The 18,128-nt window shown below is 31.6% G+C and overlaps 1 protein-coding gene across 1 annotated transcript; it reads left to right on the forward strand.

The window, feature by feature from the left end:
• The first annotated feature begins 1,513 nt into the window (after window positions 1-1,513).
• LOC148628767 (cytochrome P450 2B15-like) lies at window positions 1,514-13,093 on the forward strand. Its single transcript, XM_088594033.1, has 8 exons — window positions 1,514-1,962; window positions 3,102-3,321; window positions 5,439-5,565; window positions 7,120-7,270; window positions 9,420-9,556; window positions 10,431-10,527; window positions 10,918-11,124; window positions 11,879-13,093. The coding sequence occupies exons 1-8, from the start codon at window positions 1,515-1,517 to the stop codon at window positions 12,058-12,060; spliced, it is 1,569 nt and encodes a 522-aa protein (XP_088450159.1). The 5' UTR covers window position 1,514; the 3' UTR covers window positions 12,061-13,093.
• Window positions 13,094-18,128: the final 5,035 nt, after the last annotated feature.

The raw sequence follows: 18,128 nt of genomic DNA on the forward strand, positions 1-18,128 counted from the left end.
TTTTTTTTTAAGATAGTACTTGTTATATTTAAACCATTTACGAGTCCGATGAACTAACTATGTTTTATTTCTTATTTAAAAATCAAAGTTAAACTATTATCATAATTATTTCAAAAGTTTGATTATCAACCAATTTAGAGCCGTTATGAAAAGGGCACAAGACATTGTTATAGAAGAGTGTAACGTCTACAAAACGAAACGTTTGCTTTAATAACACATGATACACATTTGAAGTAGATTGTCGGACACAGATTTTCTTTGACTAACTATTGCTTTGTATTTGACAGCAAGTATTTATTACATAAACGATTTTAAGCTTATTCAAACAATCCTGTAATCTTAAGAAATTTGAAAATAAAAGAACATGTTCATTTAATCAGACATCTTATTTTGTTTTAAGTACCAGTCCTTTTGTCATAAAATTCATACACTGCCAAAGGTAAAGTGGTTCATGGTGTAGAAAAATCAACTGAACAAACGATGGTTTTTCATTCTATATATGCTATATTTTTTTATATTTTTAACGATAATCCTTTCTGTATTGATATCTGTATATTTGCATGAGGAAATCATACATTTCTCTCTAAAATCAACTAAATTGAAATGTCCATCTTACTAGGGTCCAATATCATAAATTATATTCAATATAATCGTTTTTCCATGTACAACCCAACAACCAAATGAAAAATAAGATTATGTGATCAGGAACTGTTTCTGATCAAGAAATAAAACTGAGCTCGGTAAGTTCGCCCACTATCTGATTTTTATAAACACTGCCGCTTAAAACTTCTACGATTCGCGATAAACAAGAGAAAATGCTTTACCAGAAAATAATTAAGAAACGAAGGCTTTCATTGTTTAAAACAAGTAATTGCATTTAATACCTGTGTTGTTTTTTTTTTTCAGTATAATTGTAAATAAATAATTCCGTATATACAGAACTCGATTTGCGTATTAACAGAAATAATTCAGTACACGTATATACTCAATTTACGTCTACACAAAACTAATTCCATATACATTGTATACACAATTTAATTAACGTATACACAGAAATAATTTCGTGCCATAGAGTTTTTATTTTTTGGTAACTAGCTGATAAACCCGTCTAGTCAAAGATCAGGGTATTATTATTCTTTGTAGTGATATTTCTAAATTTTAAATAATAACTACGTCTTGACGATGCATAGTCCACCACTTCAACCTATGTTAAATTTTGTCGTTCTACATTTTGACCTTTCCATTTCATACCTTTTTATATATACCGCAACGGAAGGATTGAAAATAGATATACTTTTAAAAGATACACAAATTATACAAGTGGTGAGATTGAAATAAAATTATTAATTTTGAATCAAGTCAACTAATTTTGAAAATTATTAATTCACTTATGGCACCAATTAATATTTTAATGTACGTCATATACATACATATCTAACTAATTGTATCATCGTAATTATGCTCGTCAGATGTTAAAATCGATAACATATGTATAACGTGCACTTATTGTAAACATGAAAGGTGAAAACGTAGAACGTTATACGGGAACCCTTTTGGTAGTGGTATATAATATGTGTACTTATACAAGTATTTTACAGTATTGGCAGTGCCGACGCGACAACATGTTGGAATGTATTGACAGCACCACGCTTTCAACATTTTTTATATTTTTGATAATTTCGTATTTATTATGGGACCAAATGTCACAGAAGAACGTGAACATTCCCGGGCCTCGACCATGGCCTGTGGTAGGCAATTTGTTGATATTCTTCAAATCGAAAAACATTGGCGAAACATACCGACAACTTCAAAGGAAATACGGAGATTTGGTGAATTTAAAAATGGGACAAGGCAATCTAGTGGTTGTTTTCGGTTATAAGAATATCCGTGAAGTTTTGGTAGATAACAGTGATAAGACAAAGTTTAGACCATTGGTGAAGGCAATTTTTCCAGATGGAAATGGTGAGTTTATCCTTGCAATATAGACATATTATCTTTTTCCTAAAATTTGTTTTACTTTTGCTTTGGAAACATTTTTCTATACAGTAGTTACCGTATACCGGGTCATTTAGCACCGCCATATTTGTTCGCGGTTTCTTGGTTTTTAATTCGCGATCCGGCTAAGAATCGTATTCAACAAATGTTCAATCTTAAAAGAAATATGCTCAACTGTTTAATTTTCGAGTTCCAAATTTTATCGCGAAAAGCATACATTTCACAGTTTGCAGTATAAACAAATATAATTATAATATTTTTCTTTTAGTACATTGGACTAGTGTGTATATTGTAAGCTTATTCAACTCTCATAAATCATGTTTAAGGTTCGTCATTATCTTCGATAAATATGGCCTTAATTCCACCACTAATTTCACTCTGACTGACAAATCTGTGTATCTAAAAGAATTTTAAGGTATAGCATCGCCTAGATATGATTAAATTGCATTCGTTTTATGTTAAATTCTATAAAAACAATAACTGGGTTGACTTTTGTTATTTTAATTTTAGCAATTCTGCAGAGAGGCAAAAAATTTAACTAAGTGTGGATAATGCTTTGAGAAATTCCTTATGTATTTAAGATAAACTATTCATATTGACATGCCAGTCAAATAAAGGAAAATAACCACCTATTCACATTAGATGATTTAAACTAAATGATATAATTTTGAATAAACTTGATGTGACTTTTTCATATCTACGGAATGGATGCATTAAATGTTTTGTAGATGCACTGGTTTGTTTGTAGTCACATGTAATTTAATGATGAAATTGAGGCCGTTTTTGTTGAACGGAAAACGTTGAAGTTTAAGCATAAAGTATTACATTAACATTTATAACATGATTGTTGGGTAGAAAAAAGTCTCATTAAGTTTTTCGTTTATAAGTACGTTGAATGATAATCACTATCAGTCTCCCAAATTCAGATTCATATTAGGTTGTGAATTCAAAAATAACTTTATGTTCATTACTACATGTTGTTTCAGAAAGCGTTGCCAATCTGTTTAGGACCTGTTTAAGAGATAACAAGGTATTGAATTGCAATAGTTTTGTGGTTTTTTTATCTGATCGTGACTCATTATATTGTAATGAACACGGTATTTCAGGTGTGGGTACCAGTAACGGACAGGAATGGCAAAACCTGAGAAAATTTACCATCACAGCACTGAAGGACTTCGGGGTTGGCAAAAAATCAATTGAACAGAGAATTCAAGAGGAGATTGGATTTTTATTAGACTTTTTAGCAAAGAAAAACACACTAGATGTCAGCAATATATATTCAAAAGTTACATCCAACATTGTTTCCAACATTATTTTTGGTTCAAGGTAACTTGAAAGGGCTGTATTGATCTCTTTTTTTTAATAATTCTGAACACAAATACTTATGTTTTGGTTATTCTCGATACTAACCAATTGATTATCTTATCCATTACATATATTTTCCCCATAATTCAATGCTATTTTCAACGTAAGTTTAAAATTTTATGATTGGCGGGTTGATATTCTAGTTATGACCTTTTGGCGTGAGAAAGTCCGAGAGTAAACTAACCGAACTTCTTTTCAGATATGAATTATCGAATTTTTTTAGGGAAGGGATATCCGACAAGTAACTGCGATCTATATTAAATTGTAAACTTGTTTCCCGTCTGTAAGGATTGCAAAATCTCATTCAGCTCCTTACTTATTATGAAACCTTTAATAATAAAAGACTGAAGTCTACAAAGTTGCTAATCGTTAAATAGCCTCTGTCATCGATTTTGTCTAACTTTCAACATTCGAAATGGCACCAATATTATATGCTCTAAAATATTGGTTCCTTTGCAATCGGAAATCCTCAGTCTTTCTAGTAACACATAAGAAAACAGAATATTTTTCAGTTTAGCAGAAATGGTCAAGTAGTTCCGATAGTGTACCTTGATATGAATGCGTACTCCTTCGTAACTGTGATGACCGGAATGTTTTCAATACTCAGAATCAGATTAAACAACCGGTAATGGATATATATATATATATATATATATATATATATACAACGTCTCAGAATGTGACGACTTTATTCGCTACACTGCTCCAACGGATCAAATTGATACAGGGAAGATATGTAAACGTATATGAAAAATTCCCAACGATGTTAGAACTGTCAAATTTACGATGCAAATTTTTGGTCGTTCCCTCCGCGGGACACGAACTCGTACCGCTGTGACATCTATGGCAACACCGCCTGAACTAAGTCCAGCGCCCTAGACCACTCGGCCTGTTAGGCTATATAAAAATCTTGCTTTCGCTGGCCGGGTCATTCCTCTTCGTTTGATTAATCTAGGGCTGTAACTTAGTACACGATGTATGGTAGTACGGGACAGTTCATTTAGATGCTATTATGTAGGATAGAGTAGGGATTTTTTCAGACCTTATATACATATCGGGGACCCAATAATGTTTAAAACCCATACATATAGAAGAGTTCGCCTATCTCATTAGTGATGTCATATTGTATCTCATTAAGTGTCAAATTGGTTGACAAATAAACAACATAATAACCACTGAACAATTTAAGGATATTCATCCTAATTTCCAAAACTTCATAACTTTGTTATTTTGGTTCTGCACAATGTTTTGTTCAGATAAAATTGTTCATATTTTGTCTGTAAATTTATTATTCTCTTATTTGAAGATGAAGTTTGCCCCTGTGTTTGAATTGGACAATTGGTTCATATTACATACATTCAATGATGACCGATCACTTTTGTCTTTTAATGAAAACTTCCCGTTCTAGTATAAGCAAAAAAAAAAAAAAAAAAATACATAGACATGTGTATGACATTTTTAAAAGATGTATGTATGATTTTGGGATCATTGATATTGACCAGAAAACCAGATTAAGAACCATATTAAACAACTGGCAATGAATATTCATAGATATCGGAACCGTGCTAATGTTTATGACCTACATAGTGTTGTAACGAGACCCTGTGCCTGAATCAAATACTTGGTAATGTTCAATGCTAATCGATCATGTCATGTGAACTTCCCGTTCTCATACATTCAAGAAACACTCGTAGAACACACGTGTTTAATATTTAAGAGGTACATTTTTATCTCGTATGAAGCTAGAACTATGACGCTATGGCGGTTAACACGGCACAGATATTTACGTGGAGTATAAATATATAGTTAAGCAAATCGTATGCAAATATGAAGTACTGAAATGACGAGTGCAAGAAGTCGCTAACAATATTAGCAACTTAATCATATTCAATTAAACAATTGACAACAAATATATTTTACATTTATATAATATCATATGACAAGAAATAATACAAATATTATTTAAAAAAAATATGCTTTATACACTAAAAACCTCATACATAACTTATATTGTATCAGTGACATTGAATTGTATTACCTTTATTTCAATTGCGAAATATCCTTTACACCTTTTTCAGATTTGACTACGATGACGTGGAATTTAACCGATTGATAGATCGTATATCAATGATATTTAAACTACAAGCCATGTCATCGTTAACCAGAGCTATTCCATTCCTTCGATACATCCTTCCATCGTCACAGGTAATTTACAGTAAATTGTAGTTGAAAATATTTTGGAAAATACAATTTTATCATTAAAGATAGATGAGTGTGTTTTATCTGTTACTGTACAATGTTACACTGAGTCTAAGATAAATGTATACAAAAGGTAAAACCTTGTTATCGCTAGTTCTTGTTGTATTTCTCTTATCACATATTGTCATCATTTTTTTGGCATTCCAAATAAAACTGATTGCAACTTTCTCATATCAAATCGAATCAGATAAGCTTTATTTTAAGTCGACAAGTTCATAACAACAAAGCAACATACGCTCTTAGAGCTTTTACAACTGTCATAAGATACATAAATAGCTATACAATGCATGCATACATGTAATATACATTGACAAAGCAATAAGACAAAAATATATAAGACACTTTTATACAGGAGAAAGTTTGGTAAAGACCCCTTTTTGCCTCACAATTTGGGTATTTTCTTTTTAAATTAAAGCTGATACTAGGTATTCGTTGTAGTATTGTAAAATGGTCGCAAACACTGAATATAAGATGATTTTGACGAGATTTATGACGTTGTTACTAAAATAACAAGATGCATCTATCTTTGAAACTTTTACGAAAACCTTTTAACATTTCTGCAGTTTTAAAGATGTTTTTTGTGTTGAACGGAAGTAGTGGCCACACATCTGTTGACTCAAGAGAGGCTTCACACATATGGCCTTTGTTCAAATGGTGAAAAAGAGCATAAATTTGGTTTTTGATCATCCTTTTTAACAGATTTTCCCAATCCCAGCCAAGTTTGAAAGGCAAATATTCCCAAAAATATTCAAAATATTATTATATACCATAAATCAATCAAATCAACTATAAAACACATTAAAGAACCGGAGAAACAACATAAAATTTTAGACTCTGTTTTGAGGCCAAATTTTGCCCTTACCAACCGACTTCTTTGACGTATCAGCAGATACTGTTCAATATGAAGTACAACCATTTTACTGTTCCTGTTATTTTATACATATACTTATATCTTTGAGAAATATCAATTCTCATTGAACAATCGGTGTTGATACACATTATACTACTAAAATAAAAGTATTGACAACATAGGCTCTATGAATAGAAAAAAAACGGAGAAACATTACAAATGCACCAGTGTATAACTTAAGACACGTGAATAAAATCCAATGGTAATCATATGCCTCTCATATAATTTAGTATATGAAAAAGTATCATTTAATCTTAGTGAAATAATTTGTCTTCTGTTTCAATGTGATTTATAAACCCAAAAACTTTTTAATTCCATATCGGTTCTAAACATATGTTTACATTTGTTTTAAAACAAACAAAAACATTTGGTAAAATATTTAAAAAAAAGGCTTAACAATTACACATAAAATCTTCACACATTTATTATAATTAACTTGTTTTCATAACCTATTAAGGAGTAGAGACGTACGTTTGTGTTAAAGAATGAAAGGTTTGATAGAAAAAATATCGGCAAAATATGCAGATGCGTTAACAGTGAGATATCTAAAATACGTTAAATTATATATAAGTTGCAAATTTATTTGACAGCCTAGGCAATTGAAGAGTTGTAGAGACGATATTCAAGGTTACATCCAATCTCGTATTAACCAGCAAAGAGAATCATTTGATCCGAACAATATACGAAGTTTTATAGATCTTTACTTAGAGCAGGAGAGTAAATCTGATTCAAAGATTTCAGGTAAGGGATATTCACTTAATTCTGATGGGAAAGCTGACAGCTTTTGTAAATGAATATCTTGATCAGGATTTCTAGGCCCCAAGACACCGTGGTACAGGAAAAAGAAAATTAATAGTTTATCTCTGAAGCTTTGAAAATAAATTTTCTGTTCTGAACAAAACTGCCAGCCCCATTGTTAGTATCAAATGGTCGTCTCTTAAGCATTTAATCAAATAAAGTTGATTAAATGGATATGATCAGTTGGCTAGTCAGTTGTTCAGAAGAGTAATTGCAGTATTTATGTCACATGTAGTTGAAGAAAAGTTGAAGTAGATTCGTTTAAACATTAAATGCATATTCCTAGAACTAAACGAATGTAGCCTTGAGCTCTTCCATGCCCAAAAGGATAAATGGCAGTCCATATGAATTCTAAATTCTAAGTTGATGCAGTTCAGTTTAGCTCCGCATGTATAAAAACATACCTAATTATACCATACCTCAGATAAAAAAATCTCAAATTCAGAACCCTTAATAAGTATACTATAAGGTACTACTCATGGTAGAACTTCTTTGTGTTTGAAATTGTGATTCCAATTTCAATATTTTTGCTTTTAACTACTTCTTCAATATAATTGATTTTCTTTTATTTTAAGAATTGGTGTTTTTTTTTTGTTTTTATTCATTACCACCTGGCAATTAAATTGTCAAAAACGTGCATTTGATACAATACGAGAGTAATGGTTATGACAGCAATCTACATGGAGCACATTTTGCTCAATTATAGAAATACTACTTAAGGGATGCTTGTTACTTTTCCAAAATAATATCGCTCTTCTTTTTGGTAGAGTGCAATCTTTTGACAAATATGGGCTCAATTTTATCACAATATTCACCCAGGAACCATAGTAACATGTGCATATCGACAATATTTAATGCATAACATACCCTTATCATAAATAAATAAATAAATTATAGGTGCAATTAAATCAAAAATTGAACTGACGTTTGCTGTGCAGTTTTTGAATCTGCTGAACATGGCAAAATAATCAAACAACTGAGTTTTACCTTAAACTGTCAATTCATTTAAAGAGTTTCAATTTAATGATATGTTTAGGTGGTATTCTTTTTCTATTTACCAGTATTCGAAGTTAAAAAGGGCTCATTTTAATTTTGAGAAACACCTCAAAACATTTCCTCAACTTAGTTTGTGTAGGCACTCTCTGCAAACTTGGTTTAAAATGTGCATAACATAAATAAAGTAAGATTACAATATTATAAAGCAGATATTTAAATTTCAATATTCTTGTTCGGCTGTATATCTTTCCAAGGGTTATCTGTAGTTAAGTGCAAAATTGTGATTTAATGAGCACCTTTGTCAAAAGGTAATGATTAACCTTAATTCTAGTATGACGTTTTCATATCGTCAAATAGTATATGTCGGTACAACCCCCACCTTTAGCTCCTGTGCACTGTCTCTTTTCTTTCGCTGTCGCTTCGAGACAAAACACTAATTTAAAAACGTTTCCGGGATGATTTAACGGCTGAAAGGTTATCTAATACTACTCTGATACTGATACTTATTCAATGGTTTACTTGGATATGTGGTTTATTTCTTAGTTAATCCAACTTCCATACGGGAAGTTTAAACGGAACAGCCGTTATTTTGGCTACGTCTAGGGAAATTTTTGTCACAAAAATTACCGTATTTGTCATATTAAAAAAGAAATAATCCCTTCCGGGAGTAGATTTGTACTCATTTTAACATGAGTTTGGCATTTATATTCTCTTGAAATACCTCGCTATCGCTCGGTGTTAAATAATAGAATATAAATGCCGTACCCATTTTAACATGAGTACAAATCTACGCCTTCCACGAATTATTTCTTAAATAAATGTCTCTGCTTGAAAGACTGTGGAAACTTCAATTTCTGGTTTGTAGCAAGTGCTTTGTTTCAAACGACTAATGGATGAAACGGCAGTACAGGTAAAGAAACCTGTTCATTCCGGGTAACTGAAAACAAGCCAAGTCTAAGGAAATGATAAAGAACATATAACTAACATGTATATACCTATAAATTTTTTAAAGTTATTATTGCTGATGGAAACAATGTGAAACATTTGTGTATTATATGATATTATCTACATATTACTAGTAAGGTGTTTTTTTCAGAGGCAAGTTTGTTATATACCATCGCAGATTTATACTTTGCCGGTACAGATACAACGTCATTGTCCTTACAGTGGTGTATGCTATACATGCTGAAGTACCCAGAAGTTCAAAAGAAATGTCGGGAAGAAATCTTAGAGGTTCGTAAACAGCTTTGCCATACAAATTAAAATTTTCACAAACAATTAATCTCATACTGTTTTCTTATATTGTAACGTACACAAAACTTAAAATATGTATGTCCAATGATGAATCCACAATATGATCGGATTAAATATATTTTTGACTTAGCAGTTTACCTTAGAATCATACAGTCTGTAACTTGTGTCAGCATTTTGTGTAGTGTAAAAGCATTAAGTTTGCCCATTAGGCCATGTAAGAGCAAGTCCATATTTTTGAAATAATGAAGAAGTAAAGGAAATATTTCTGGTTGTTATGCAATTTGTAGCGGAGAAATTGGTGGGAAAACTATTTTTCATTTTAAGATTTCACGTATTTCACTATACGTAGAATAAAGCTTGAACTACAAGTTTCGAAAATTGGAAAAAGATATTTTTGACCTTGTAAATCGTAACTTGCTCTTCCACCAAGTATATCTTAAATTGTTGATAAACAGATTCTCCATACAATTAGATGCAACATTTCATGTACATGTTGAATATAAATTCATTTGATACAGAAACTGTGAAATTCACAAATCGCACAAAACCACAACAACAACAAAAGCTTTCTTGCAAGTAGGGAAAGCGATGGGCTAAAATGTTTACAGTTCCTTAAAAAGACATTTAGGGGGACTGGTTGTTATTGGAAATTCTGTTATGATTGTTCCACCTAATGCCTCTACCATTTACTGATAAAACACTAAGTACAACGTAGTTTATAATGTCAACACGTAAAAAAACTGCTTAGTCGATTAGTAAAGGAAGTATCTATTAGGTGAATACGAGATGATTCAGTTCGATTTCAGTTAACGTATAGTGAAGAATCATAATGTAATCAGTTTTTATTTCACAGGTTATAGGTGACGATAGATTGCCAGTTGCAAAGGATAGGGTTGACTTACCATATGTTATGGCAACACTTCACGAAGTTCAACGAATAGCAACGATAGGTGAGCCTTAGATAGATATAGGCCATAGTCTAATCGTAAATTAAGCCTTTTTAGTGATAATGCTGTTCGGAAAAAAAGTAAAAGTTATGGTAAGAAGTTCAGTATACGACTTGATTATAGCAATTGCGATTAAAAACGTTTGTTATAAATTTGATGTGCAAACCGTCGTCTTTTTTACCAGTATTTTCCGAATTATCTTTAATACGCAAGAATTTCATAAACAAACGTTTGGTGTTGTTTTTGTTTAAGATTTTGTAACCAGATCTTGGTGTGCATAGTAATTCATTATCATGCTTATTAAAATAACTATACTTAGAATTAGGCTCACGTCCATATGCAAATATCTTGTATTCTGCACACTTATATCTTAACCCCATTTGACATTTTAAGCTCCCAACGCCGTACCGCATAGAGCTATAGAGGACGTCACGATTGACGGGATGACGATTTCAAAAGATTCCACTATCGTCTGCAGTTTGCTTTCCGTGCACCGTGACCCGTCTCTTTGGGATGATCCAGATAGCTTTGATCCCAAACGGTTTTTAGACAATGATGGTAAATTCTGCAAAGTAGAAGGTTTCATTCCGTTTTCGCAAGGTAAATATGTAATAGTTTCCCTATCTAGATTTTTAATTTATAATTGTACTCATGTTGGATGCTTTATTAAGAATTTCGAAAAGGATGATTGAAATATTATTTTAAAACAGACAAAACTACTTACTATATATTACATCGAACTGATATATGGAAAGATTGTAGTCGCGCGAAAACATTTCAATACTTAACAAATATACGCAAGTTCATACATACTGTATAGTTCTTGCATTTCTACTTCCGACTCACTAAGGAATTTAATTTGTTTTAAACAGACCCGAATCGATTGACCTCTTTTAAATTTGAATACAATGTAATATGTTATCTCAAAAGAAAATGTTACGAACAGTCAATACACCTGATATGTTCTAGCTCAAATGAATGATTGCAGTAGTGAATTTGTTTTTCGGTATGATATCGGTTTTGACCCGTTTCTAAATCTACATCGTGTAATTTGAATATGTAAGAAACCATTTTTTTTTGTCATTACTTCTGTTAAACAATATTTTGCAATACTCCGCCCAACATCAACACCGTCAACAGTATAAAACAAAATCCAAAAAAATAGTAAAACCTGAAAAGTCTAAGTTGTAAACCATGGTTTAAAGGTTAAGAGGATGTAGCAATATCAAGGAAGTTAATGAATTTTCTATGGACTGGTACTTAAACAAAACAATATATAGGGCACTCTAAAATTGTTTGCTGGTTCGAAAAAGTAAGATGTCTATAAAATGATTTTTTACATTTTGTTTTAAAGGGCCTCGAATATGTCTAGGAAGGCAACTGGCTGAAACAGAACTGCTGATGTTTTTCGTTTCTATTCTGCAGAGATTCAACCTTAAACCAGCAAATGATAACGATGAATTTGATACAAATGGAATACAAACTGGGGCAACATACCAACCAAAACCATTTAAAATTCGTTTTGTTCAAAGATAAATGTCATTCAATCTAGTAAAATGGATACGATTTTTATTTAGATTTTCCAAGCCCGAAGAATCGCTATTAGCATAATATTAAATTTATATTTTTATAAGTTTGAGTTTGTCTTGACAACAGCTTTTAGACGTAATTGATATTGCGTCTTAAGGAGCCGTTTTAATTAGTTCTTTGAATTTGAGTTTTAAATGATTTTTTTTTCATTTATTTTTCACGTACATTTATCCAAATTGCAGATACGAACTATAATAGAACAGTGGTTAGACATTCTTGAATTAAATAATGTTTGTATTTGAGAAAGGGAGGAAAGTGTACGGACATTTTGAGACTTTATAACTGATATTCCATCATGTGAACGTTCGATTAAATTACTATTTACACAAGCAAAAACAACTATACAAAAACATGAGAACAGGTATACAATAACTACCAATACTTAATAAATTGTAGGGCCTTTTCCATCCTCATCTTATCTAATCTACTGCGCTCTAGAGAACTGGACTAAATGCCATTAACCCCATAACTATTAGTACTAACACAAGGATGATAAAAAATCATAATTTCCAAATTGAGCAATACGTCGAGATGACTTATTTCATGCGTATATTCTGAATTGTAAGGTTTCTGACAATTATTAAACATACAAAAAAGTCATTAAACTAATAAGAACCAGACAGTAATTTAGTAGTTACATTATAAATGAAATATTTTTCTCTGTTGATTTCATCAAAACTGTAATTGATAACAATACAAAATGATGGTTTTCATAAACATAGAAAACGATCAAAGGGAGGTAATTATAAAGTATCCAAAAACATAGGTCTTAATTACCACTTCCAGGTCAACTGGCCAAGAATGGGGCTGATCACTTTGAAATGTAATCGATTACATCATGATCACTTAGGTTTTTTTAATGTGATCGATTACAGCACGATTACATGAATTTTCTTCTGTAATCGATTACATTCGTAATTACATTTGATAAAGTAATCATAATTAAATTTGGTAATCATGGTTACTTATGATTACATGACTTGTAAAAGTGAAAAAAAAAACACTTGAAAAGAGGATATGTTAGCTGTATATATAAGTGCATGCTTTAGTTCATACAAGAGAGAATGAAGTGGCCTTTGTGTCTCATGTACCTTTTTTATACTTCTTTCACTCTGGTTGTGGAAGGAGTCTGGACTTTTGTGATTTCAGAACGGCTCATAAGTTTTTTGTATTGTTATTGAATATATTTTTACACATTCACCACTTCATTTCTACTGTACATCAATGTTTCAATTTGTGTAATCATTATGATGTTTTTTAAACATGTTATATTAACTAAGTGTATTACCCTTCTGAAATAATAGATTATTATTCAATTATTACTTAAAACATGGCTTCTAAAGATTAAACTCATAAATATAATGCTTTATTTTTTTACAAACTTTGTACAATAAGATCAGATGCAATACTTTTATACACTTTCTAGCTATACTGAAAAGCATCTCAACTGGGGCTAAAGTGGCAGTTATTGATTTTCATTATTTTATATTATTTTTACTTGATATCTCTAATAAGGTAATAGACAAGGTGGTTTACTAGTGTCAAGATATGACAATTAACACTATATGTCCCTGAGGGGAGTCAATTAGGAAATTTTAAACAAACATGTTTTTATAACAGGCGTTTTCCTGATAGCCCAACCTTTTAATTACAGGTGAAAAATGCACACAATTAGTTGAACAATAGGAAATTTGAAAATCATTAAATGATATAAACTTCTCATTTTGAAAGTGGTTAAATGAGCTGTGCAATTACAAGCATATGTAAATTTTGAAGAATGTCATAAATTCAATACAGAATATATCAAATTTGCAGTAATAGACATCCATTCTGCTTTGATGTCACACTCAAAAGTAAAATTCACCGCATGTATATTATATAAGGTCAGTGAGCTGTTTTTACATGTAAAATAAAAAGACCCATTTTCTAACTTCAGGGAAAGTTTACCCAAGGGACAATCTAAGAATTATTTTCTCATTCACAATTGTTACCCTATGGACATTCAATAGTTATAATAACCATTCTTTTAACATGCTAAATGAACTCCGAAAATAAAGCAAATATATTTGTTTGTAAATGATCTGAATTCATTTTGCTTCAAATGCAATTTACAATACACAATATAGTAACATATTACACAGTTCAAACATTTGTAAAATATATACATTATTCATTTATTACATATTTTATTTACGTTTATTCATAAAGTAATCAAAAAGTAATCAGGATTACAGCCTTGTTTTCTCAAGTAATCGATTATATTTGATTACATGTAATCAAAAAGAGGCATAATTATTGATTATATGTGATTACTACAAAAGTGTAATCGATTACAGATGATTACGATTCATACGCAGGTGTTGAAGGGATGTTGCTACAGATGTAAGGAAAGTTGACAATTCTGAATGAAAAGTCATCACGTTTGTCGCAAAGTTTGGTAAATGGTGTTCCTTTACCATCGATCTCTAAGTGTAGGTCAAGATATGATTCTGACACGGTATCTGTAGTATCCCTTATCGCAAGTTCTTTGGGGGTAGATGCGATCCCCAAAATGAGGATTGTTTAAAGATAATACATCATCTATATGGCGGAAACTGAGATTAAAGGATCTAGCTACACGATATTCTTTCTTACGGATCAAATCAGCCTCATATGAGTGTAGGAATATGTTACAGGTCAGCAAGTATTCGAAATGCCGACCGTTTGTGGAAAAACACGTCCACCACACTGAATAAATATGTTGTCGATGAAAAATTCTTGCACTTTGAAAACATCTCATTTTTGTATATTTTGAACACGGTTTGGAATTATTTTTTACAAAGTATGCGGATTCTTTACCAAAAACTATATAATTACATATGGGTGTAGCATCTTTTTGGAGTAACAACGATGCATAATGTTTCTGAGTCAGGATTTTAACTGCGTATGAGGCATAGAAGTATACAGTGTTGAATAATGATAGGTTTTAATGTTATTATACTCTGATAATAATCTTGAATTGAGGGCCTCCAAAAGATCTTTCGAATTTTTCAGGATCCACATTGAAAAGGTAAGTAAGGGAAATAAGATTCGAGAGGAAGTAAAAAGAATATATTCCAAAAAGAAAGACACACGCAACATGTAGTTATCAAAATAACACGTACAAAAAACAAAAATAATGAGCAACCCAGACTCCGCTAAACTGTGAGTATGGAACAAATGCACCGGTAGGGTGAACGTCCTGTGCTTTCCTAGAAATACCCGCCGAGTTGCTCATAAAATGTCATGTCTGGGGTAAACGAAAGAGGAAAAAGATAACTATGTCACGGTGAACAAATTGTTGTCATGGTGCAGATGGATCCACCATAACGATACACCATTTAAGCCAGCGACCACAAAACCTTTGAAGTGATTATTTTAATTTTGCAGCAAGTTGTTACTTATCTTATATATCGTATAGGGAAATGGCATATGAAAAGAGAACATTTGCCCAATTTCTGCTTCAGATGTCATTAACTAACATCAAATAAATAAAATTATTGAAAAAAAAGCGTTTAATTATGGTATGTTCACTGTGTAATACATTTTGAAAATATGTTTTAAAAAATCTTAAAATTCATTTAAAACATAATCATATAAAATCTATGAGATTACTATGATGGTTATCGTCAAAACACCAAAATGAAACTACTTGTGCCAAGAATGCCTAAATATTTGATTTGGGTATGGAACAAGGTTCGAACACTCCTTATATCTAAGCGATGCCCAACATTGATTATTCATTATTTTAAATTAATTATCCAATCAATGTGTTACAATTTTTAATATGAAAAAATCGAGATGTCTGAGCAATAGTTACAAAACTACTGATTCAAAAACAACAGAAACGTCATTTTATTTCATCACCTGTAATGCTTTTTATGCATTCTACGCAGACGTTGAAATGAAAAAGAAATGGAGGGTATCGTAAAAGCAAATCAAACACACCAATCAATTAATATAGGACGAAAACTAGTTACACATCATACAATTTTGTTAATGGAACAGTTAAACCTAACATGTTGAATTCCATTAAAACTAATAAAATTCACTGTAATGCATGGGCGGTGAGCAGTTCCACTGTCAAAGGGCCTTACAATATATATATTCCTGTTTCAGTTTTCTCCTAGTGTTAGTTTGTTCCGTATTATTATTACCATGTCTATGTTAATTAATTCATATTCGATTCCGATATGCCACACGACGAATTTTTTCAACTTTGTTTACTCTTTTTTTGTGTGAAATAAATGATTGAAATATCCCTATGCAGTCATTTCAGTGTATATAAGTACCACTTAACTGATGTCACCATGATTATGTTCTCCGCTGGAAGGTCAATGGAGACAAATTTGATTGCATTTTTAAATTCGTTATAATAAATAACCATTTCAGTATCAACAATACTGAATATATATATTACACGGTATTATCATTTGTTTTCAAATTTGGTTTTTCTTTCTTTTGCTTTCTTTTGTTTGTTTTGTTTGGTTTATATTTTGGTACATTTATTAAAGAAAAATACAGTTCATTCATTCATTCATTCTAAAGTTTTATGTATGTTGCGAAACCTTGTGACTTGGGAATCACTGTCAATTCTAGCCTTCCATGATTCACTTTGCACACTTGAAAGTTTTCGTTCACCAGTTTTTTCCAAGCTAATTTTGTGTATACTTGTAGATAATGATGCATATGGCTTTATCAGGAATAAAGCCATAGCGTTCATGATTTCCGTCAATCAAGAAGGAAAATAGCCTAGTAAAGAATACATGTTTGGATTTATAGCTTATGTCCAACATTCAACGCTTCTATAGAAACAATAGTTCTCTTTTGTCTATATGGCTACCTATATGATGTAAGCCCACAATGCTGTCACCCATGTCGGATCGAATTTATGTCTTTACATTCAAAACACGTTTGATTATACAGTGTTGCATACGATTTAAAGATGCTATCTCGTTTGTTTTCAAATTTTTCCATACTTCACAACCATAAATAGTGGATGGAAGGACAACAAATTTGTATAAGTCAATAAGGTTTTTGGGGGTTATTATTTCCGACATTATTCTACTAAGGCCAAAAAAAAAAGGCAATGTTTTCCTTTTCGACACGAGTTATTTGTACTTTCACTCGAGTTCAATTTTGAGTTAAGTTCTTAGGGGAGTATATCCGTGAGATTGAGGAATATGTTCACGGCCTATAGTCCAATCGAAAAGAAGGGGTTTTCTCTCATGCTCGCGGGAAACTGTAGTACAGAACATAAAGATTAAATTGATGAAACCGCCAGGTACATGCATAAAATTTACATACGTCAAGCATGCGCTGAAGAGACACAGGGGAAGTAGCAATACATGCGATATCATCCGCCAAGGCTGGTGCACACCTGACTACATTTATAATACCTGTATTAAAATTGTCTTGTTTTAGCTGTTGCAGTAAATCATTGACGAAAACTAAATATAAAAGACCCAACAACACTCCTCCTAGTCTAATCCCTTCATTTACTTGAAATAAGTTTGACTGGCATTGATTTACAAAGAGTAATCAAGGGAACCAAGGTTATAGTGGTAATCAAAAGAATGCAATCCATTGACAAAGACCAGGCATGGAAAAAAGACATATACAGCAAAGAACATAAAGTAATTAAAATCATAAATACAAAGTAACAAAAGTAAATGAGCAACTCGGACTCCACTAAAAACTGGAAGCAAGGACCAGGTGCACCGGTAGGGTAAGCGTCCTCTGAATTTCTAAAAACACCCGCCGAGTTGCTCATAAACAATATATCTTAAGTACTCGTATGGCAATAATCAATAATTTTCCACAATTTACCTTTTACTCGTAGTCTATAAAATTTAAACATAAGAATTTGAATATATACTAATGGTATGAACTTCTTGATCAGATTCAAATAAAGGAAATATCAATGGAAAAAACTGCTTTTCTACTGTTTCTGTGGCAAAAAAAAAGATCTTGACCTCAAACGTTCAAATAATTCA

The sequence above is a fragment of the Perna viridis genome, chromosome 1 (assembly GCF_037379345.1).
Source record: "Perna viridis isolate PV_CMFRI_1.1 ecotype Kerala chromosome 1, ASM3737934v1, whole genome shotgun sequence".
NCBI lineage: Eukaryota > Metazoa > Mollusca > Bivalvia > Mytilida > Mytilidae > Perna > Perna viridis.

Coding starts and splice junctions, on each gene's coding strand:
- LOC148628767 (XM_088594033.1), top strand. CDS start 1,515: ATGAAAGGTGAAAACGTAGAACGTTATACGGGAACCCTTTTGGTAGTG. Junction 5,566..7,119: donor ACATCCTTCCATCGTCACAG/GTAATTTACAGT, acceptor TTTATTTGACAG/CCTAGGCAATTGAAGAGTTG. Junction 10,528..10,917: donor TCAACGAATAGCAACGATAG/GTGAGCCTTAGA, acceptor TGACATTTTAAG/CTCCCAACGCCGTACCGCAT.